Genomic DNA, 24,098 nt, shown 5'->3' with positions numbered 1-24,098 from the left:
CTTGACAAACATTTGACAACTGAATATCTAATAAGCAATCACCACGATCAGAAATGAAAGCGTTTTCTTGTATTGGTACTATTTTACAGACTCCCACTCTCCTCAGGCAATGAATGAGGCTGAGCCATTCTCATCAATTTGAACACAGATTTGTTAGACCAAATTAGCAGGGGGTTTGCACACTTCAGCTCTAACAGATGTTCCTTACACTTGTGTATTGTGCTGAAATTAACATCTTAAAACTAGCTAATTTGCAAACAGAAAAACAACATAATTGCACTTTAACAGCTGAACAGTTTTACTTACTTCCTGAGACAAAAATGGGATGACTTGTGCACAAATTGTATTCAATCTCTTGGCGATTTCTGTCTACAGAGGAAAAGTATTTTGATTAAAAACTGTGTTTGAGAGATTTCGACATACATTATCTGGTATGCAGGATTGTATTAAGTTCAGATAGTGAAAAAAGTAACAAAAAAAATACCCATTTTTCATTCTACTGCAAATGTAAATACTTAATATATAAGCCCAGATGAGGAAAGAGATTTAGTTAGCTACTCTAGGACATCTGCCATGTCTAAAGCACCTAATCTGCCTGTATACACATTTGGGCACAAATCTGGTCCTTGTATAAAGTTCATTAACAAGCAGAGCATTTTTGAAATCCATTAAGTCCCAGTTAAAGCCTTTAAAAAGGTAAATTTATTATTACTTAAATTATCAAGCAGCATAACATGAAGGCGACAGGCACGGAAAAAAAATACTTCTTTCGTGATCAATTTTATCTGCCTATTCGAAGGTAAAATTATTTTCACTAAACACCATCAGGAGCATGAAAGAAATACCAAAACAGAACTAAGGAATAATGGAGACAAAAAGTACAAACTTAAAAAATCCACATTGAAAGAGAATTAAAATATCGTAGACAATAAAAAAAAAACAGACTAGAAAATGTGATAGTCAATAACAGCGTTAACCCATAAAGATATTTCTTAAATAAGAATGGGGTTAGACAAGAGGTCACTGCTGAGAATCATTAGGCCTTCCATGAAATGACAAGCATTAAACCTGAGCAAAGATAAATTCAAAGAAGTCAGACTAAAATGTTGCTAACTCTTCTGCCAAGCCTTTTCCTGAACCTTCCCATCATCCTGAGATTTTTTAAAAGACACTGATGTGTTGATCCTTATAGATCAGTCACACAATAATTAGGATACAAAAGCCGCCCTATCCTTTATGTCTTAGCAGACTGGTGATTTGGGATCTAAATCGGCAAGTTTTAACATGTTTTTCCCGACCTCTGACAGACACTGGGAAAATACATGACAGTATCTAGCGTCCAGACTTGTAAAACATCAATATTTTCTGACATGAACCACTCCACCTGACCAAAGCCTGGTATTTGACACAACCACTCAAGTTTTGCAGTACTGTGATAGCTTCTTCCTAGGATAAACAGGTTTTCCTTAACTGTAAACCTTTTCCTCCCTGCAACAAGGGGAACACACATATATTATCAACTGAAACAACTATAATTTCACAGAGTACCACAGTGGTCTGTTTCTATTCTGCTTCATGACCATAAAATATCCATAAATCAATGTTTAGCCTTTAGTACTAGTACTACATACATAATAGCAAAGTCACTACTAAGAAGTTACCAGCTTAACTATTATCAGTTATCAGACTTAACTATTACCAAACCTGTTGGCACTTCTCTATTAACAAGAAAAAAGACCCACAGGTATTAAAGGGTATTTTTCCACATACCTACTATATCTCTCCAGAAAGGAGGATAAGTCAGCTATGGAAAGAAAGTCTACTACAAAGCAATCTGTTTGGCTGATGTTTAGCTAAGGTGTTTAGGATCCAAGGACCTAATTGCCCTAGCCCAACTGAATTACCTTTGTTTTTCAGGACAGAAGCCAGGATAATCATAGCAGGTGACAGAGAGGAAAGAGAAAGAATAAAGTATGAAACTCACTTGGTGTCCACTGAAAAGTTCTTTGGCCTGTATGGCCTACACAAAAGTATTCTGAGATAAGTGTTCTTACTGTTGCTGTAAGGAAAAAACTCCAACCCTATAAAACATGCAAGTCGCCCACATGATTGTTTTTTCCTGCCCAAGTCCCAAATATCTGAGCTTCACTGTAATAACAACACTGCAATAACATAGCACACACGTCACAGAGTAAGCTAAAGAATGCAGTATCACATGATAATTACCGGTCCCAACAAAGGTTAATTAGATTTCATTTATTTATTTTCTAAAACAGAGGGCATAATCAACCCTTTCCATGTCACTCTTACTTTACAATTATTGTCTCAGTACTACCACACCTGACTTGATACCAAAACAGAAAAAAAAAATATCTTTCTTAGTTTGACTTTACCAAAGTTGGACATCACTGATGATCATATATGAACAGCAACCTTAATTCACCCACAGTGCTAGATAGATTTGTATGTACATGGCATAAAAAAAGTTTGAGATTTCTTGACCTTTTTACAGGTGCCAGCTAAGAGACATCTACACTGAAGAGCCCATTCTCTTCATTCATACATGTAAATAAGGTACTTAAAATTATTTATCCTTTATGGAATATCATACATACATCTCCTGTTTGTTGACGTCAAATGTTAAGTAAGAACTATTCTTATTTCACTAACATGTTAAAAATACTTGTTGACTAGTAAGTAGTGAAAGTGAGGTTTTAATGCACAATTCACATAATCTTGCCAATTAAGAGTTGCAAGAAGTTGTTTTCAGAATTGAGAAAAAGGAACATTTGTTACTTTAAATATAAATCTAGCTGTTCAAAAGGCATTCACCTTTTGAGATTAAATACCTTCGAGTATACAGGCGCATGCATGTGTGTATGTCTACACTCATTCTTGAAAGTAAAACCCCTTTCTGGAAGAGTCAAGGAGTTTCATTAATCAAAACTAGACATCAGTAACTGGTGTCATTAGAATAAACCCCGGATTTGGGGCTCACGAATTTGAGCCTTAAAATAAAGGTGCTTATCACCTATTTCTATAGGCCTCCCAATATAATATAACTATTATCTAACTACTGATCTCCAGACATGTTGAGAGGTCAGAAGAATGAAAAAACAAAGGAATTTTTGCAGAAAGCTGCTTGAATATAGACAAACATGACTAATCACCCATGTTCTTTGGTTCCTTGGTAAAGCAAACTACAGAAGCCTGCATCTCTCATGAAAGTCCTCAGAGCTCTATGCCAGCTCTTAGCAAAGCATCTGAAGTGTCCTTAATTGTTTGTGTTCTTAATGTAGAACCTCTTGAATACATTCATTTTTAATAGAGAACTTGAGTGTGGGGCCCATCAAAGAATAACAAAACTACATCATTCACTGGTTCTTGCTGTTGTAATGACTGTCTTTTGATTTATTTGCAAATGACAAGCTTGTCAGACCCCTGACTGAAGTGCCACCCTCCTTTCTGAAGTATCATTAAAAATTAACATGAAGGAATTCAGCTGCATTTTGTAAAATTAAGTTGAGCTGATGGATTTCTTTTCTCTTCACTCATGTAATTTTTTTTTTTCTCTGTTCCATTTAGTTAAGGACTTAAATGTTTTGACCTAACCATTGCCAAGCTCAAGTGTTTGTACTTAAGTTTGTCTCTTGCTAAAGTGAATTCTTAACATAAAAACAAAGAATCAAGCAGACAGACAAGTTACTAAATACACTTATCTAAATATTGCATTTTACTAAGCAGTTAAGAAAGCTTTTATATATAACTGCACATTTTTTCCTTCTACATTGTTAGAAAAAAGTACGGAAGTGTTTTCCTTTACAACAGTCTATTCCAGATAATTTTGCATTTTGATAGCCTCTACTTTCCAAAGCATCACATAAGATATACTTAAATCAACATGATTCCTTGGAATGCACAGGTTTTTGCACTGGAATGAAAAGGAAGTATAATACAGGTATCCAAACTATTTCACACCACAATAAATACCCATGTGTATCTAAGTATTAATGCTGCAAGCCCTAGCTTATGGGAACTAGCATTCTCAATTCTGAGTGAAGAATGCAGATTTTCTCTGAGGAAAATTAGCTAATGACATTTCAGCTTCAGAGGTTTTGACAGTAATAATTTTGGTTTTGCTCCAATCAGTGTCTACCAGTACATGTCCCACCAGTAATTGTAGTTACAGCATCCATGGCAATTTAAAGTAAAAATTAAGTCTTACAACACATGAGTTTCAGCAATCAGATGTGCTGCAACAACTGCTCTATTATTAGTGCTGAGACTCCTCAAAGGTGTCCAGACTTTATCTTACAAAGCAATGCTTAGCTAAAAATGTCCATTGTATGTCAAAAGCCTGTTATTCTTTCTTGCACTGAAGTTCTAGTAACACAAAGTTAGACCAGATTTGAAAGCACACAGTTAAGGATGGGTTTATGTATTGTCATTTATTACATTTGTATTTACTTTATTATTTTGACCAATTTTTAGAATAAAATTTGTAATTAAATGAAGAAAAATATAGTTTAGAAGCAATATTAATAAAGTAAAGCAAGAAAACCTGAAGTTCTGATGATACCAAAAAAGCACATCCTCATGTATTCTTTTCATGCAAAAAAAATCAAGAAAATCAGTCTCTAATACACAGAAATTAATATATACTGTCAAATCATACTCACAACAGATTTAGAAGGTAATTCCTAAGCACTCTGCTTCTGCTTACACTTTCAACACATAGAAAGCCAAATATAACACTGAAGTCCTTCTGGAGAGGTGAAATGGACTTCCTGCCATTTACAGCATGTAACAGTAATACTCCGGATAGTAAAGGTCAATGCTGCACTTTTGGTCATTACTAAATCATTTGAGATTATCAGTGGTGGGTTGGGAAGAAAATCGAAGCCTATGAGAATGCTGCAAATGGCTTGACCTCAGACCAATTTTCATCTAACAGACGTGTGGATAAAGGCCCTCTTTATGGGACATGCTTGACTGGTTTGGTTTTGGTTTTTTTTTCTTAATCCCTGTTCCAGGCCAGAAATCATTCAACTACCCAAAGACTTTTGAAATGTACTAAGAAACTGCATGTGTGTTTTTTAATCTTGTGCTAAGTTTACTACCCACTTAGTATTTTCATTTTTCCAGCAAAATCACTGAAACAAACAGTACACTTAAAGGATGAAACCTTTATTCCTTCTGTGACCGATATCTTTGAAGACAAGAAAAAGCACACACATTCACAGAGCAGTTAGAGAAAAAGAAACATTTCACTCTCGTTAGCTCTCTGTATGCTTTGTTAGAACTTGCTACAGAAAGACTTTAGCATTTCCAAAAATTCATCACTTAGAAGTGGGATGAGGTGATGTTAGAGTTATAATTAAATCTCAAAATTTAAACACTCAAAAACTTCAAAAGATTAAAGCTAGCATTCTGTGAACTTTGCTGTTCACGAGTTATTGAATCCAGGGTGAGCACTGAGATATGCATATATTATGAATGCCCTTTTATTTAAAATTAATACACTACATTCCATTCTGGCAATGGCTGCAAAAGGGAAAAAAAAAAAAAAAGGCAACATGCCATTTAAAAGTTTAGGCCCCCATAGTACATCAATGTCAAACAACAGTGTGTCAACCTAAGACACAATTCAGGTAAGTGCCACTGCCAAATCTTCTTGTTCCCAGACGTACTTTAAGATTATTTTATTGCTTGAAATTTAATTTGTTCCAACTCGTGTCTCCATGACAACGTTGGCTAACCCTGCAAATCATTTGGGTAATTGGATATCTTATCTTTCTATTGCTCTCAAATCCAATGATTCTAGAAGAACTGCAGCAGCCAATGAAATTTACTGGCCTCCTGAGTAACAGACTACTCACACAAGTAGACACATTCATCTCCCCTTTACCGCCATATTAACTATCCTGCAAGAAACTGTGGAAGTTGGCCTTCAAACTCTATTTTAAATTATAAACACTGTCATCACTAATATTCTCACCCATAGGAGGAAATGGGAAGGTTTATTCTCAATTTTTCAGCAATAGGAACAATCTCTGTATTTTGGGCATAAACTGCCAGTTAGCATGACATATCATTAACAAATACAGCTTTTCCCTTTGCTCCACATTTGATCTTATCTTTTTAATTGTAAGATCTGTCACACACAGCATGATGATATTAAACTCCCAGAAGACTGGAATGAAAAATCTTTAGCGATGAAAAAAAACCAAACCACCACTATACTGTAAGTATAAATGGGGAGAGGAAGAAGTAGCAGAAATATTAGGAGAATAAAACCTTAAAACAACATAGCCACAGAATGCTAGTTAGTTTCCAAAGTAAAATTAGTGGGGTTTAACTCAGTACCTAAACTGCATTTATCAGAATCCTCTTAAATGTTAGTTTAAATTATAGAAAGGTGACATTAATTTAAACATAAGCTACACATGACCCACAACAGCCACACTTGCCAAATAACTACTACAGGTTTGGACCTCATTCGTCCATAAAGGGAATGGGTATATTTCAGATGTCTAATTTCAGTACTCTATAATAATAGAGAGAGGCTGTGTGTAACTCTCAATGAACCACTTGTACACAACTGCCTATCCCATGTGCAGCTGTAAATCCTGTTGAAACCAAGACAACAGGTAACAAAGAAGCTGTTGTCAGGATGTCAAAGTGCTACTTTCACGTATCTTCACTATATCAAGTGTCTTCTTAAACCTTGCTAAACAGGACAGTTACCACATTTCTCATTTAACTCAACTTTAACCCATCTTGCTCAAGCACTCACAACTACAAAAGGTGTGGTTATCCAAATTTTAGTTCCACTGTTTAGTTTCCATGCTAAGCTAGCTTTCAATACACACAGAGGTATTTAAATCTTTGAAGTGAGCACACAGCTTTGTATTACTTTCAAGCTGTTTTCCAGCACACAGAGTTCCCACTTTTATTTAGATTCCATGAGATACTGAGTGAGTTGGAGGCTGACTCCAATGCAGAAGTGGTCTTTCCCACCTTTGCTTCCAGAGGCACACTTTCTCTGAACCACACTGGAGACATTTGGACACTAATCCAAGAACTCAACAACTAGTCAGGCAGAAAACTAATTGCTACAAAAAGGTGGGAAAGGGTTAGCTTAATAGACCACTACATCAGTGAGTTAAATAGACTCTCAGGAGGCATCCATCCAGTAGGAAAGGAGCCCAAAGTACCAGGAGAACCAAAATGAGAGCAGCGGCTTTGGGAGAAACAATAAGTTCTTAGATGAGCTCCCCTCTTCTCACAGGATTACATTCCTGTGTGATATTATGATGCTCTAGAAGCAGCATAGTCTCCAAAATTGTCCAGTACACTTTGCACTACTACCCTTAAGGACTTCATTTACTCCAGACAACTGAGCAACACTCCGCTACACAATAACAGCGAGGAGACAGAAAACAGAAAGTGAAAGGAGACATAAAAAGCAGTATATCTATAACTGCTACACTCCTATCAGAAAAGAGCCCTGTTGACTCTTCATTCAGTTTAGGACATTATTTTAAAACTACTTCCTATTTTGCTCTCCTTCCCACAAGCCACATTCAAAATGCTGCCTATATTCTTTCAGCACTTGCCATACTGAATAATTTTACTGGGATGGCACTAGAAAGTTAGAGCTTTTAGATATCTGGAGAAGTATCTGGAATCACAGAGTTTCTAAAAATTAGAGCGTGAAGTTCCTCAAATCAAGTACATATATTTACAGTATTCAAGTCAACAACAAAACTCCCAGTCTTTATCAACATTCAACTAAGACTATAGCAGAGGTAGAATACGGACTTTACTAGAACTATAAGCACACCATCACACAAGAGAGACACATCAAGACAAAGGTCTGAAATATGCGTGGGAAAAGAATCAATACGCTACAACAAGTAGTTTATGTGTAACTACCAAATTACACTTATTTGATAATTCACATGTACTTTATATCCTAAATGTAATTTCACCATTTTACAAGGCTTAGCATATTCACTGCTCAGTTTCAAAAATCTATCCATTCAGAAAAAACTATTAAAGGCTTTAAAATAGTGTTCACATAAATGCTTCATGTGCCATCAGGTGAACATTAAGGAATAACAGGTTAAGAGGATTGAAAACTCCTTTGATAGCAACTAGTAGAACTACCCATCACACAGGATTTGGAAGGAAGGTGAAAATAATGGATATTTTCCCCATGTAGGAAAAAGATTCACAAATCTTCCAGCAAAACTTTGGGAACATGACAGTAAGTTTCTCATGCTTTTTTTTTTTTTTTTATATATAATCTGTTGCTTACAGAATAGAAAAAATAGTAAAGACACCATTTAAATTGCATTCTAATATATAAGAGCTGATTGAAACTGTCCAAATAGAAAAAAAATATGACTGCAATCAATGCAGAGTTTATAATGATCATAAGAGGAAAACAAATGAAAAAGCCAGTAAAACTTGAGAAAAGTAAATGCAATTGGTAAGATCAGTTTTATAGAACCTGAAGAGAGGACATTTTCTTTTTAAAACAATATTAAAGACATGGATGACAGTTAATAGATCTAAAAACGGAAAAGGGACAGAGGAAAAATGGGAGGGATAGAATTGTGCAAAGAGACTAAACCCTAAATTCTTCACTGACTTCAGACAAACAGGAAAGCATGCATGGAGTGGAAACTAGATCCAACGAGGCATATACAGTCTTGTACATATACAGCACAAGCACTTATAAGCCACTAGGAAAGAAACAGTTAAAGTAATGCTCCTGCTCTACACATTGGAATAGTCAGGTTTGATGCCCTCAATCAGAAAATTAAAGATATGGTCAAGGGACACCAAGAAGGCCAAAGGTCTATACTTTTTTTCATGGATCTTAACTATATAAGATTCATTACAAACCACTTAATATATATTACTTTTTATCAAAGGTCATCATTGCAGCTTAAACAGCAAAGGAACAGGTGAGAGTGTTCCAAGTAAAACATCTTCATATTGGCTAGGTCTGACAAAATACAAAAAGCACATTAGCGAAGACTGACCAGCTAGTGGACACCTTGTGGAACCTCAAGAGGACAGGAATCTATGAAAGAGCCTAGCTGTGCCTAGCAGGCAGAAAACAGCAAATGGAAGAGCAAAGACACTTGAGCTTAATTACTATTCATCAAATTGGAGGTTAAAAAGCCTCTTATTCATAAAGATTTAAGTGAAACAGAGAACTAAACCACAGTTCAGAAGTATTTTTCAACAGTAAACATCAGAATTATACAAAGTCAAAAAAGGTGCAGTAATTATGGCTGAGGTAGATGATAACACCTTCAATATAAATTTGACATTCATAGCACTATTAGGACCAACGCTAACACCACAGCCCATCTAAAACTTCATGGGAACATGGAGAAAACTGCTTAACTATTAAACCATGTATAGAGAAATTCTTTTCTGCAAATTAAGAAGTTCTGCATGCACGATAGGTCCAGTATTTTTCAGTATTTCCCACTAACAAGCATAAAGATCTCTTCATTTACCCTAATCCTTATTTGCAGAGAGTTTCAAGCTGAGAAAGACAGAATACGCTGGAGAATAGCTTCAGAACTCACTTTACAGTGAATGGTAAAATGGACTGCAAAGTGAAAAGAAGGACAGGAATAAAGGCCCATAGCATGTCTAGACAGGAATATAAAGGAAAAGGAAATAATGGGCCTTAGGAAGGAATCTCTCTGTCACAGTGCATCAGAAGTTGAACATAAGTCAATAGCATGCTGTTGCAAAAAAGGTTGCCACCACAGTAAACCATACACTAAGTAAACCTTCTGTGCTATTCAGCACTGCACATCCTCCCCTGGAATACTGTGCTGTACTTCAGCTGGACAACAACATTCAGAAAATGAACCCTCGACTTTGGAGGTATGGAACATGGTTCTGGAAGGCAGGGGAATGATTTGTTCTCCTTATTCAGGGTGAAGAAAATGCATAGCAAAGAGCTGAAGCTGCAACAGAAAAGACTGAAGTTGTAACTGAAGAAGCACTTCAACAGCAAGGACATAAAAGCAATCTGCTACCTAAAGAGCTTGCAAGTTGCCACTACTGTTAAGACTTTACTAACAGATAGGACAAGCACCCTATCAGCAATGACACTGGTACAGCTGATGCTGCTAGGAGGACACAGAGGTACTAGTGATGTGATCCTACAGTACATATTTCAGTTTAAAGAAACAACCTAAAAGCTTCCCATAGGTCTTGTTAAAGATTTTGCATTTACTTAACTGGAAATTTATGTTCATCATTTGAGGCCACAGCTATCTGTCTGCAAAGTAGTGGCTGGACACCTTATAACCAGTAACAAAACAAGAAATTCTGCATGACTTTACACTCTAACTCACACTTGAACAGAAATAAATGTTTTAGCTTTTTTTCTTAAATAAAACAAATTTTGTTTAAATGGAAACTATTGTGACAACAGTGCAAAAGAACAATCTTATCTCTAAGTTATATTTCCCAAGAAATTTCGGGGTTTTCATCCCTTCTCTCCAGGGACTTAATTCAAACTTCTATAATAAAAAAAGTTGAGATTGTCATACCGTGAAGCAGAGAGCACAGCAACTGAGGGGTTTAGAACACTTGAAAAACAAATTCATAAACAGGCAGATTTCCATAGATCATAAAACCTACCCTGCTTCAGATGTCCTTTCTTTGTCTTGAGCTAACAAAAGCAGGTTCTCTCATAGACTTAATATCTAATCAAGATGCAGCTGAACAAGCATACCCATTCTTGCTCTCCTTCTCCAAAACTGAAAGCTATCTTTTGTTTTTGCTTGCTAATCCATAGAAGACTTTAAAATGGCACACATAGAGATGGCAGCATTTTGTTCTCTAAATCAATTTTAGCCTCAGCCATAAACTAGATGTTCCAGCACATAGAAAGAACAGTCCTTCCCTTCTAATTCAAAAATCCATACTACCATTGCCCTTGTAAACTGCTAAACAAGCAGTATCGGCAATTCACTTGTGTTCTGTAATATATTTACTGCAAATCCCAACGGCTTGTCTCCTAATGCAGTTTTCTATTGTGTCTGTTCTTGTCAATACACTGACTGGTCACCTAACAAGTAAGTTGCTTTGACCTACTGTTTACACAAATATCAAAAAGCTTCAACAGAAATTTCAAGATAAAAAAGACCGAACTGAAAAAAAAGAACATCCATGCTGCTGAGGGAGAGAAACAACAACAGTAAAAAATCCAAAACCCCAAAACAACTAAGTCTTACACCAAAATACAAACTAACCTCAGTTTTTTGTTATTACATAGCCGAAAAGGACAGTTAGCTCTTTGGATCATGTAAAAAGTACAAAATATTTTCAATTAAGCAGCCCTGACACAAACCTTACCCAACACTTCTCAGAGAATTTTAATCTTTAATTTAATCATCACTGCCAATTTGTTCACACATCTGAAGAACACAAAGAAAAGGTGGGAGCAACTTAGCCAACTCCCAATTAGTGATTAGACTCTTCTTAAACGTTCTGCAGTTTCTCATTAGCCCCAGAATATTATCACTATAAAAAGTTGAGTGAAACCTACCATATATAGATTAATTTCCTGAACTGATTTCCTCATACTAGAAAGTGTATTTTATCACTAGGTTTGCTAACAACTGAAATAATATTTAACATTTAAAATCAAAAAAACCCAAAAAGCCCACTCTGATGCCCTGTCAAGACTCATACAAGCATATGGTAACAATATTGAATTCTCTAGCTTGGAAATACAATCACAATACTTTCAATTTAAATTGGAATGGAAAAAGGTTTATAGTGTTATTTCACAAGGCAGTAGTATTTTAAGTTTTTGTTTTGTTAGGGTTTTTTGTTTGGTTGTTTTTCTAAGTACCTAAATCAGTGCAGCACTAGGCCTTCTTTCTTAAAAAGACAACCTCAGGAAACAACTGTTTTTTAAGTCTAACCTGATTTAAACTGAGTTTGGTTATGATTAAAATCAATTTCAGCAAGCTCTGATCTACTTTTCAATCACCTCCAGCACTATGCCAGAAACAGTTTACTGGTGGAGTTTCATAGGGGCCTTTGCTGCAAACTTTTTTATGAATATGATCAGCAGTGCAGCCTGGAAAAGACAGCAAGCAGTGAGCATTTGCTCCATAAAAGAATTAGAAAGAAAGTAAATACAAAGGCTGTAAGGAAATGGAAATACAGTACTCTATTCCATAAGAAAGTAAAAGCAATGGCTGAAGAACTGCAAAGACACTTTTTTAATCTAAGTGGGCAATGAAAAGAATTGTATATAAATTTACACTTGCTGGGAGTAGACATCCCCAGTCACGTAAAATGATGGCTCCTGAGCTTACAATTATCATTCATGAGCAAGAACTCAAATGTGAAAGGTGACTCCAGCAGTTCAGCATTTCATGGCAGCCAAAAGCAAAAGCCTTACTGAAAAGGAAACAAAACACATCCAGAAAACAGAAGTACGTGATGATATAAATCTCTGGTTCACCTGCACCCAGAGAACTGCATATAGTTCTAGTCCACTCATTTCAAAAGGCTGACTTCAAAATTTAAAAGGTTGAGGTAAAAAGCAAGGAAGATGATCAAAGAAAGCCACACAACTGTTGAGGCTGAGATTACCCAACCTGAAAAGGAGTCAACATAGATGGGTTGCAACACTGCAACTTTGACTCCATTGCAAACGCAGCTAGGCAGCAACAGCTTCTGTTCTGAGAACCGGGGCCATCAAATAGACAGTGGAAACCAGGTTTAAAGCAAACAAAGGTTGGTGTTTGTACTTCATCTGGGACAAACCCCTCCCCACAACAGCACAGCAAGGGTGGAAACACATTAGAAAGCAGTCTTGCAGAAGAGGGCAAGGAGTATTGGAGAACAAGTTGAATACACATCAGCGCCACACCTTGGTGCTGAGAAGGCTACACCTCACATTAGAATGCAGTAGTATGACTGTAACCAACTGGCTAATTGCAATAATTCCCCTTTCTGTTCCCCTTGTTTGGCAAGAATAAAGATGTTGCTAAACTGGAACAAGTCACTAAGTGAAACTAGTAAGACCATTAGGCAACGAGAGCAGATATCATACCAGGAAGAAGTTAGATATTATTAGCTTCAAGAGGAGGATTAAGGAGAGAAATCTCATTGCTGAAAAAGAACTGATTATGAAGAAGACTAAGTCAGATACTTCTTAGAAGCGCACAGTAGAAAAAAAAAAGGGCAGGCAATGGTCACCAGTGCAGAAAGACAAACTCCCAGTTGGTGAAGGATAAAATTCTTCACAGTAAGGGCAGGTTAAACACTAGAAAGTGTTTGACATAATATTATCTCTACAAAAACTTTAAAGGTAGAAATTCACTAGAACACAGGTTGCAAGTTCAGGTTGAACATGGGACCAACTTGCAAGAACTTTAAAAGCCATGGCCTACAAGCAGTCTCAAGGACGAATTTATCTAACTAGCTGTTTTGACAAACAAAAACTGAAATAACCTTGAATTCTCCCTGTCCACCTTTCTTTTCCCCCTTTCTGCAAGAAACTATGTGAGCAACTACTATTGTTCAAATGCCTAAGGAGTCCAATGAACAAGTGTGATGCAGAAGATTAAAATAGCAGCATTTGACATAATTGCCATTAGATGTCCCTAAATCTTACCCTAAATGGGTATATAATCTCATTAATTCTATTCAGAATTGTTATCTTTTTTAAAGTAAGTGGTACCATGCAGTCATTTTATAAGTGCCAGTAAACCCAAAATTATTTTTAAAGGCTTTTACTGTCTGTCAAGGGTGATCTATCATATCTAAGAGATCCTATATTCCATTTTGCAGGGGAGATGCTACAATTTTACCACTTTGTTACAAACAGTTAAGTAGAGAAGGAAAAAAAGCATTTCAAATTCTCAGCTTGACTTGGTGTAACCACCAGCACAAGGAGGAAAACTGTTAAGCTTTCCCAACAGACTCTGTTGTGAGAGAAGGGTACTGCACATTCACACAGCATCTTCCCTCTTACTCTTCTTCTTACCCTAAAAATTACCAGGTTTTTTTTTTTTTTTATTGCATCAGTGCAAGTTGCAGCAATGCAGAAGAAGTTTAACAATGTAGCTGGTAAGAATACATTTCCTCTCTCCCTCTAGTGCTCTCTGAGGAACCTGAAATCTGGTAGACCAAGTTTAAAATGAGAGATGATCAGGCAGTATTTAACATATGTGCAGCGTTTACACTGTGACACACTTTTGAATTAAGTTGTATATGGAGTTGACATAATAGATGGTGTCTGACAACATGGTTATCTAAAAGCTGCATAGAGACGTATTTCACAGTGCCCTGAATCTGTCAGATAATTCCTTCAAAAATAATGCTGGCCTCGAGCTTGAAACATGGTTCAAAAGTCATGAAAGTTGAGGTCACCACTCTAGCCTTTTCTCCCCTTTCAAACTGGCAAATCTAGTCGTGGTTGAAATGGTTGCACTTCTGACACAACCGTACTCATTTGGAAAACAAATACTTGTAGAATTGGTACAATTTTTTGAGTCATGTCACAATCAACCCTACCGTTATGTCTTTTAAATAAAACCAGGTTTTGCAAGTCTAATGTGGCTGTGCAAAGTGTAAAATGCTCTTGAAACATTCACTGTGCACCAACAAACCTTAAAAGAGTTTTTCATTCCAATAATTAAACTGTAGGAGAAAAAAAAATTATCTTTAAATCCCTTTCAACAGCACAGCCATCCTACTCAGAAGCTGTATAGAGATAACTAAGCTCCTTAATTCCCTTCTATTTAACCCACTCCTGAAGACTGATGTTCTAATGAGATATCATTAGAAGATTCTATCCTTTGATGTAAAGTGTTAGAAATGATTACATAAAACAGTCCAAGCTAAACCAGACATTTAACTCTTGTTACGACTGGTTAACACAATGCAGCTTTGGAGTTTGTGTACTTTTCTGCAACAGACAAGGTACTGAATGACAGGTCTGCCTTCAGGCAGGTCAGAGAGATCAAAATAACCCACCCAAAGAGCAGGAAACCTTGCTGTAACTGTTGGGATAGCAAAAACCCAGACACCATGAAAGTTTTTAAGTCTGTCAGTTGGTTCAGCACTGATGAATTATTTTTTCTTTGGCTGTCTGCCAGTAAACAAAAGATAATCTTGCACCTCAACAATCTAGGCACTAAATGTACTGGAAAACTTATCTTCTGACTTAGGACATAAGATGACAGGCAGAGCTGGTGAAAATAAAGATACATTGCCCTAAGAGCCAAGGGCAGCAACTCTAAGTGCAGCAGGATTTTTAACACCCAAGCAACTCTACATCTTGGCACTAATAGTTGATTTATCTGCTTTGCCAGCCACAGATGTCATAGTGGGGAAAAAAAATCTCACTTGGACAGTAAAACACTGAAAAGAAACTTAAGACCACACCAAACATTCATTCTGTCTTCTTGATACATATGAAAACAATACCTAAATCAAACTACATCTAACTAAACAAATCCTCAGGTGCTTGTTCTTATTCCAGGAATGTAAAACTTGCTCAGTAACTGTTCACCTTAAAATAATTTCTAAGAAAACAGTAAAAGTGTCCACACACATCCACCTAAGAACTAATCTTTGAAATTCTTTAATAAAAGAAGTTAAAAAACACACAGAAATAAGATGAAAACAAGACAAGGAAACAAACAAATCCAAATACAGACCAGCCACAAATATGTCAAAAGATTATTTCCTGGCCACCATTCAGCCAGCAGGTTGAAACGCAACAACACCTTTATTTAAGCACCCAGTTTTGCAATTAAACACCACAAAGAGTCAAAGCTAAGTCGTGAGGGAAGCCTTACCATGGTCATTTCTGGACTTAAATGCAACATATTCAAGTGGAAAGCTCTGCCAGTACAGCTACTCGTATACAGAAAGTTCACCTCAGTTAGGCCTGTTTATAACAACATTCAAGTCCTGACTAACTCTATTTTAGTCAAATGATAATAGATTACTACATTAAAAGAAGAGGGAACTGCTGACACAACTGTATCAATACAAGAACTCAACTTTTTCATTTATATGTAGGCTAACTGCAACTACTTCATTGTATCTAAATGACTTTACCTTTAACAGTGATGTATACACCACACTCCATAAATAAACACTGCTGCAGTGTAACTTTTCTTTTTCAAACAGCACCCCAAGCAGTCTGAAGGGCTTCACACAGAGTGTGTGCAGCATCCAAATAGGAGGCAAGCCTTAAAGATGTTAAGGTTTGTTCAGTGGAAAGTTTCCCCATCACTGCATTTTCCAGTAACAAAGATGTTGTCAGAAATGACAATTTTTCATGTCCCCTGATGATGCCTTGCTAGCATTTGGTTATAAGCCATAAAGCAGGAATAATTTCAGCCTGTCAGGAGTCTAGCTAATGCCCAGTTTTCCCCTAGAGAGAATTCCTGTCAAATGTAATGAGAGCTCCAAAGGCCCTCTCTACAACATAATGAGCACTTAGGCCATGCTGGTGATCAGCCAGCAAAAAGCATCAATTTGAGCCTGGCTACACCCTTGGGGGTAGACGTCACCAGTTAATAAGAATTATGATTACTATCTGTCAAAAGCCTTCTCAGAACTTATCGTTAGCTGTGGAAATTCAGAAGAATGTCATTGTTAGGCTTTTTTTCCATTTCCTGTAATCTGAGACCACCTACATACTGAACTGCAACACCATTTGGCATCCTCACTGCAGACACCTAAATCGAGAGTGTCTAATATAAAGGTGGTACTTTTACCAAAAATTGCAATTACTTAACACATAAAAGAACAGTATCTGAGACTCACATGCAGAGAAATGTACTTATGCATTCAAAAGCTTATTCTTCTCTTAACAGCATATCCAGAGCAAGCATGCACTACTCTCTCCAACTAGAACCAACACAGGTATAATGCTCTGTCATAAATCTTATAAGCTTTCAAAGTATCACTGCATAACGAGTACATAATTATAGGTGCCATGCATAGAGAACATTAAACCTTTACAATACACATATGTTCAGGTCAAAGTAGAAACCTCAGTTCTCACACACTTTGATCTTGTGGGTTTAATTGATTTTATCTAAAGTTAATTCCTAATACATTGACTGAAGCAAATTCTCTTCAAATATTTTCTGAAAATACCATCCATTTTGCAGCAAATAGGCTTCCTACATAGACATTGGCTTTCTCACAGGTTACTGTGTGCCAAGAAGTTGTTAAGGAGAGTAAATCCAAGAAAAAATCTTCAAATAACAAAACCAGGCAAAGTCACCGCACAGAAAAACTGACACTCTTCTAAAACACAGGACAAAAAAACTAGTTAAGCTACAGTAGACAACCAAGCCAAACACTACAATAGCTGTTTCATCTACCTATTTGGTTCATTACTCTTAAAAAAAAAAAAAAAGAGGTTGTCGTAATATTTCTTCATTTAATGGCATTTTGCATTGAAAAAAGTGTACCTCCAAAAACCAAAAGAATACCTACCTTGCTTTGCAGACAGAAAGTTATTATGGAATTAAAATGACACCTTCCCTAATATAATATTTTTAGAGGAAAAGAAAACAAAATAAAAAAAAAATCAAAGTGTTCAGAGTTACAAAAGCAAAATTCAATTCTGCAATTCACTTGCTTAATGAATGTCTTTGAATATATTGAAGATCTGAAGCCTGAACTAATCAATTTCTTCGCTGTGCCCTAGCCGGTCAGCCATGCTCTTTAATTTAATGAAACAAGAGTTTTAGATGAAATAGCACATACACATCAAGAAAGAATTGTATTGTTGCACTTTGAAATGTGTCCAACTGTGCAACTTCATCTAATGATAATTTTTTTAAGAGGCCATCGATTTCTGAAAGACTTATTGTACTAGCATCTTGATGAAAAAGTGAATGTCAGCATATCTACAGAATACTTACACCCTGCCATTAATGCTTTATTTGGCAGACAATGACTACTCAATTGAGGGTCCTCTGGGCTGAGCAATCATTTAGCTTTTCTTCTCTTATGAGGTCCTTAGTGTCTTGTTCCAGTTCAATACTCTTTTTATTCACCATTATAGTGGCCATAAGTGTGAATTTTATGGGAACTTGCAAACTCATAGTCATAACTAGAGCTTTCCAAGTCACTAATCTCTTCATACCTTTCTATGGCAAGGATTTAAGCAACTATCACTATATACGTTACACATGCATAAGATCAGTTCTACATATCAGAGCTTCTACCACTAACAAAAAAAAAAAAAAATCCCTCTCCTCCCCCAAAAAACCTAGATTTGTAAAGTACTGAATTATATTTTTAAAACCACAGACATAAGACCCTTCCTACTTATACCAACATCTTTCAGGACCACTATGATAAAGGTCTTCTTGCTTAACCTAATCTACACTGCATTTGACAGGAAGTAGGCAAAGTTTTACTAATCACAGCTACAAATTAGGCTATTGATTCAGACACATGATACAGTCATCTGAACATAAACAGCACAGCTACATTTAAATGCACCGGAGAAACTGCTGATTTTGCGGTTTAGAAAACAAAATGCCTTACCTGTTTGTGCATTTCAATGTTTAATCCATACGACATTTCATAATACTGCAAATAAATGAGCATACATTATTTTCTTATGCTGATTTACATTGTATTAGGAGATATTTACTGAAATAAAGATAAAACTAATACACTTACCATCACATAATGCCTCTGCATTTCTGTCTTTTCGCTTGCCAGTTTCTCACATTCCAATTTAAGGCTACAAAACAGATCACACTTTAATGTAACTTATGGTATTTGTTTTGACATGTACCCACTCTATTTGTAGTTGGGCAGAAGCCTCTAATTAAAAAAAAAAACCTTATAACTAACTCACAGAAAGAAAGACTTAATTCTTACTTGAAATACAAAGGTTGAAGAGGGAATTTAAAAGTCATTTCATGGGTGCTGTCTGAGGCCCAAACTGTCTCCAGAACCTAAACATATCCATTCTTCATGCTTTGACAAAGAGCTGCTATTAAGTTCTACAACTTTCAAGGAACAGAGTTTCTCCAAAATACTTCTCAGGAATAAAATGGATAAGACAGTGGCATTTCTTTGTACACTTGTTTGGTAATTACTGCTGAGTAACACTATTCAGTTTTACAATTACAACTTGAGTATAATTCTTACCTTCAGAACACTCTGGCAAACGTTACCTTGCCCACAGCTTGAATATCGGTAACTCTTATAATTTCCAAGCATTTCTTTTCGATTTTTTTTTTCCATAAACAAAAGTAAGTCGCATTTAGCACTTGCATATCTCATCCCAAACATCAGTATAATTCTACTTTCACTGAGGGTCTCAATATTCCCATTGTTTTCTGTCAAAGTGTTTGTTTGGGGGTTTTTTAATGATACTAGGTAGAATCCTAGGGACCAGTTCCTGTGCAAGCCATCATTTTTTACTCACAACTATGATACGTAATGCTTATAGTTTACATTGTAACAAATGGCTTAGACAAGTTAATTCCTTTGATAAGACTACAATATTATAGGTAAAGGAAGAGGAAGCCGAATAAAAAACAAACGATTTCTAACTGGGAAACCTGAAAAGATTTTACTTCTCTCCAAATATTGCAGGTGCACGTTAGGTACAAAATTAAGGAAGGTTAAGGCTGCTTAATGCCAGTTGCCCAGGCTATGAAAGAACCCGTACCTTAAATCTTTTGAGAGACCACAGCAGCAAATACACACCCACCAAGAATTTCTGAAGGCCAGCACAGCAACGAGTAGCACACCCCATCACTTCCATGGATTCACGTCAACTTTGTGTTACCGCTCGAAGTACTAGTGTGTTTTAACAGTTCTCCCTGGCTCTTTAAGCACAGGACACTGGCGTTTTATTACTATTTCCATTAATACCACATACAAATACGTAAACATGAGAAGTAGCCTCCTTAACGCGCTGTATCACAGACTTTGTGCAGGCCCTCACTCGATATACTTAAATGAACCCTTCTCGTAAGAATCCCTAACAAATACTGGTTGGTTTGTTTGTTTTTTTAATGGCCACAGGTGCCGAACTGCTCCGGCTCCGACACCGAACCCCTTTGGCAGCTACTCGTCCAACACACCAGCGGGCAGGCCGGCGCAGGGCAGGGTTGCGCCCCCTGCGCGCCCCGTCCCCGCGGCATCCCCCGGTACCGCTTGGGCCGGGGCTGCCCGCGCCGCCCCTGCCCGGCCCGGCCGGGTCCCTCGGCGGGGTTCAGCCGCGACGCCACACGCCACCGCCTGGACGCGCCCGTTCGCTGCAGCCCCCGCGCCCGGCCGGCCACGGGGCGGTAACCCTCGGTCCCGGGGCGGCCCGCCGGCGCTCACCTGTGGTACTGCGCTTGGAGGAACTGGAACTCTTCCTTGATGCGGTCCAGCGACTCCGGGATGGTGAATTTGAAAGGCTGTCCCGCAGCCTGGTGCGGAGTCTGGTGCGGTGGCGGCCGGCACGGGAGAGAGATGCACGTTCAGTCAGAGAGGGGCCGCCCCGCGGGGCGGAGGGGGTGGCACTTCACCCCTCGGCCGGGCCGGAGAGATGGAGGGAGCACCCAGCCCGCGCCCACCCCCGCCCCGGGGCGCTGCACAGTTGTTACCCACCTTCCCGTCCCTCATATGCGGGGCGGGGGTCGAGCTTAACCGCGCTCCTGGAACGGCTTCGGCTCCGACCCACCCGCTCCAGCCGCCGCCGTCTACACCAAAGCGGGGCGTGCCCGCTCCTCCCCGCCGACCTCCGCTGCGGAGGCACAGCCAGCCCCATCCTGGGCGCCGAGTTCGGTGGATGCTGCCTGGCCCGGCGGCGATCTCTCGCCGCCATTCCCAAGACAAGTAAGTTGCCCACGAAACAAAAAGGGAAGGGGGCACGTCCCATTCCCGGCCGCTCCCGCAGACAGGATGCGCCGATCCTCTTAGGAGGGGATGAACTTTTGAGGGTACCTTCTACACAAATCCCTACCTCCAGCCGGTCTAGGGAGCCGGAGTTACGCCCCAGATCGCCCGGCCTTCGCCCCGCGCCCTCGACCCGCGGAGCGGCGACCCGGGCCGTACTTACGGGGTGCCGGCTCTGGGGGAACATGGCTCCGGCCGCGGCGGGACTCCCTCGCAGCGCGGTTCTCGCGGCGAGATTCCCCGGCTGCCCCGGCTTCACACCTGGTGCGCCGAGGGGACAGGGGTGGCGACACCCGCCGGCCCCCTTCCCTCCGCCGCCGCGGGCAGGAGCGGGGAGAGGAGCTGCTCAGTGCTCACGCCGCGGGAACATCCTCCCGCCACGGCGTCCTTTGTCGTTGTCGTTCCCGGGAAGGCTAGGGGTTGCCGGGAGAGGCGGACAGGCTGCGCTCGGGACGGTCACCACAGCTCGGCGCTCCTTCGGCGGCGCTTCGACCGGCGGGCGGCGCCGGCAGCGCCCGGGTACGGCGGGACGGGACCCGACGGGGCTGGGGCCGGGCCGCAGCCGCCCCGCTGTGGGAGTGAATAATCCCCCGTATGGACTCGCAAGTGGCCGATGCGACTGTAAGGCCGGAAACCCCAGAGCGGAGGCGACCCCTCTCCCCACTTCTTCCCCTTGTCAAAAGGGTAAAATCCAGCCGGAGTGAGCGGGACGCAGTGTCAGCGGCGGGACCGTCGCAAACCAAGGGGGATAGAAAAAGTGTACAAGGAGGGACGCGCTGCTCCCAGGCGTCGACGCAGGGGCCAGGTCATCGGCACTACAGCGAGCGATGAACAAGGCAGGAAAGCAGGAGGTGGAGGAAGGGGGCGGGCGGGGGCTCCGCACAGCCGTCCCCGATCGGAGCGGCTCCAGTAGGACATGCACGAAACGCTGGAGGGCAGAGGAAGGGATACCACACACGCAGCACAGCTCTTCCGTTGGTTGCAGACAAGTCCATAGGACAAAAGGAAAACAAACCCCTCAAGATGCCCGCTGGCCTGACCGTCCAAGGAAATAACCTCGTCCGGAAAAGAGAAAGAAAAAAAAAAAAAAAAAAGCGCGTTCGTATTAGGGCTAAATCAGACGGGAAGCTCGTTCGTGTAACGACAGCACTGCAGCCTTCTTCGGGCGTCAGAGCATCTGGGAGCTGCGCGCCTCACCAGAGCCCGACGAGCGCGGTACATCGCGGCGACATCAGCAGCAGCATCACCCTCATCTTCCCCTCCTCCGCGCTGCTCCGCCGCTCCTCGCCGACGCGGGATAAAGTTCTCGCAGGCTGAAGAATCCCAACCCGAGCGGACAGGGACGCTCCGGCTCCCTCCGCGCCGGCGGAGCGCAGTGCGCGGCCGAGGGGGGAGCGGAGCGCGGCTCTGCGCGCGCCGCTTACATTAGCACGCGGTTTCACACTCCGCCGGCTACCCAGCCCGCGGCCCCGCCCACGCCGGCGCGCGGAGTGGGTCTGCCCAATCGCCGACTCCATCGCCAACGTGGGGCCGTGACGCGCCGCGGCGCGGTGAGCCAATGGCGAGAGACGGAGTCCCACCGCCTCTCGGCTTTGGCTGGGAGCCGTTTTCTGGCGGAGCGGCGGGAGCGCTTCGCTCTGGCCAATGGGAGGGCGCGGGGCGCGCGGCGCTGCGGGGGGCGGGGAAGGTCGGCGGGAAGGAGAGTGGAGAGGCCGAGCTGTCCATCAAAGTAACGTGGGGGCCCCGCGCGGGCGGGGCTGGCGGTGGGCCGTGCGCGCGGCGCTTGCGCGCGCCCCGCATTTGCTGGCGCCGGGGTCGCCGCCGCGTGCGCGCAGGGAACGGCTGGGCCGGCCCGTCCCGGGAACCCCCCCTGCCCGGGCCGGACTCCCGGCCAGCCTCGTTCCCGGGAACCCCGCCAGCCATCCTGCCCGGGCCGGACTCCCGACCAGCCTCGTTCCCGGGAACCCCCCCTGCCCGGGCCGGACTCCCGGCCAGCCTCGTTCCCGGGAACCCCCCCTGCCCTGGCCGGACTCCCGGCCAGCCTCGTTCCCCCGGCGACAGTGGCCGTGCGGCGGCACCTGCCGAGTGCGCCACGGAAAACGCCGTGAGGGAGGATGAAGCCTCCCGCGTGCTTGCGTGGCTCGGGGCAGCTGCGGCGTGGGTGGAAATGACCCTCTGGTCGGACGGAAGTTGTCCTCCTGTCTGCTTCCGAAAAGGGGCCTGCCAGAGGAAAGCTGTCAAGAACTTTGCTGTTGTAAATGGTGCATAGGCCCACTTGAGATAGGTGAGGGTCGAACAAATTCCACAGACTGTGTGTGATTGTTGAGGAGATGACAAATGGTGACACAGCTTGCAGTGGAAAGTTAACTGCAGAGTGTATCCTCAGCGAGCACCTTATTCATTGCAGATTTCCACACTGAAGTGTGGAATATTGGTACCTTTGAACTTATAACAGCGCCTTAGGATGTATTTGTGCTGTTAGTATATTGTGTGCTATCTAAAAAGAGGTCTTAAATGTTGAATCACATCATTTAAATACTGTAAGGGTAATGTTATAATCTGCATTTTCTTACAATTGCCCAGTAATGTTTACTACATACAGATTACTTACTTAGAATTGTATCCTAATGAAAGAGCAGTCTGTGTTTAAAATTTGCTGGAAAATTTGATGTTTTGCAATATCAAGGTACAACTTTGCCCATTCAGAGTGATAATTTCCATACTAGAGTATTCCCAGTTTTACACAGAAACAGCAAAAAGGAAAAAAAATTATACTGCCTCAGTCTTCTGCAGTGAAAAGTTTGGACTTCGTTCCAGGACTGTGGAGTTTTGACAGTGTACACTGATGCATATATGTCTCTATGCACATGTCCGTGTGCGTGTATATGTCTACATGTAATGATGTCTGTACCTATGAGTGTACATATGTGTGTGTGTTTGTGTTTATATATGTGATGAATATGTGCGTACCTCTTTGGGGAAAATAAATATATATGTGTGCTTTTAATGTTTTCTAAGAGATGAGGCAGAATACCCTAGATAGTGACCTTTGATAGTTTGTGGTTCCCAGGACAGGAATGTAAACTTGTCTGGTGTTCCCGCCTGCATTAGCAAAGCTAAAAATCTTGCATTCTGTTCCC

At 40.7% G+C, this 24,098-nt stretch overlaps 1 protein-coding gene across 4 annotated transcripts in view; it reads right to left on the bottom strand.

Annotated features, from left to right (window-relative positions):
• Window positions 1-22,338, bottom strand: part of TLE1 (TLE family member 1, transcriptional corepressor) — an 83,255-nt gene extending 60,917 nt beyond the window's left edge. For 2 of the 4 annotated variants that reach the window (XM_050329728.1, XM_050329730.1), the window contains exons 1-5: window positions 21,122-22,338; window positions 20,401-20,501; window positions 18,736-18,799; window positions 18,598-18,642; window positions 307-369 (exon numbers count right to left, since the gene is read on the bottom strand). In XM_050329728.1, the coding sequence (XP_050185685.1) occupies window positions 307-369; window positions 18,598-18,642; window positions 18,736-18,799; window positions 20,401-20,501; window positions 21,122-21,145 (297 nt within the window). In that variant the 5' untranslated portion in view covers window positions 21,146-22,338. The remainder of the gene's footprint in view (window positions 1-306; window positions 370-18,597; window positions 18,643-18,735; window positions 18,800-20,400; window positions 20,502-21,121) is intronic. The other 2 variants (XM_050329731.1, XM_050329729.1) reach the window with 2 other exon arrangements.
• Window positions 22,339-24,098: the final 1,760 nt, after the last annotated feature.

This window comes from Myiozetetes cayanensis, unplaced genomic scaffold, assembly GCF_022539395.1.
Source record: "Myiozetetes cayanensis isolate MyiCay16 unplaced genomic scaffold, myiCay2020 scf4, whole genome shotgun sequence".
Lineage (NCBI taxonomy): Eukaryota > Metazoa > Chordata > Aves > Passeriformes > Tyrannidae > Myiozetetes > Myiozetetes cayanensis.
Note: the sequence above shows the minus strand (reverse complement) of the source record. Positions and strands in the feature narration are given on the sequence as shown.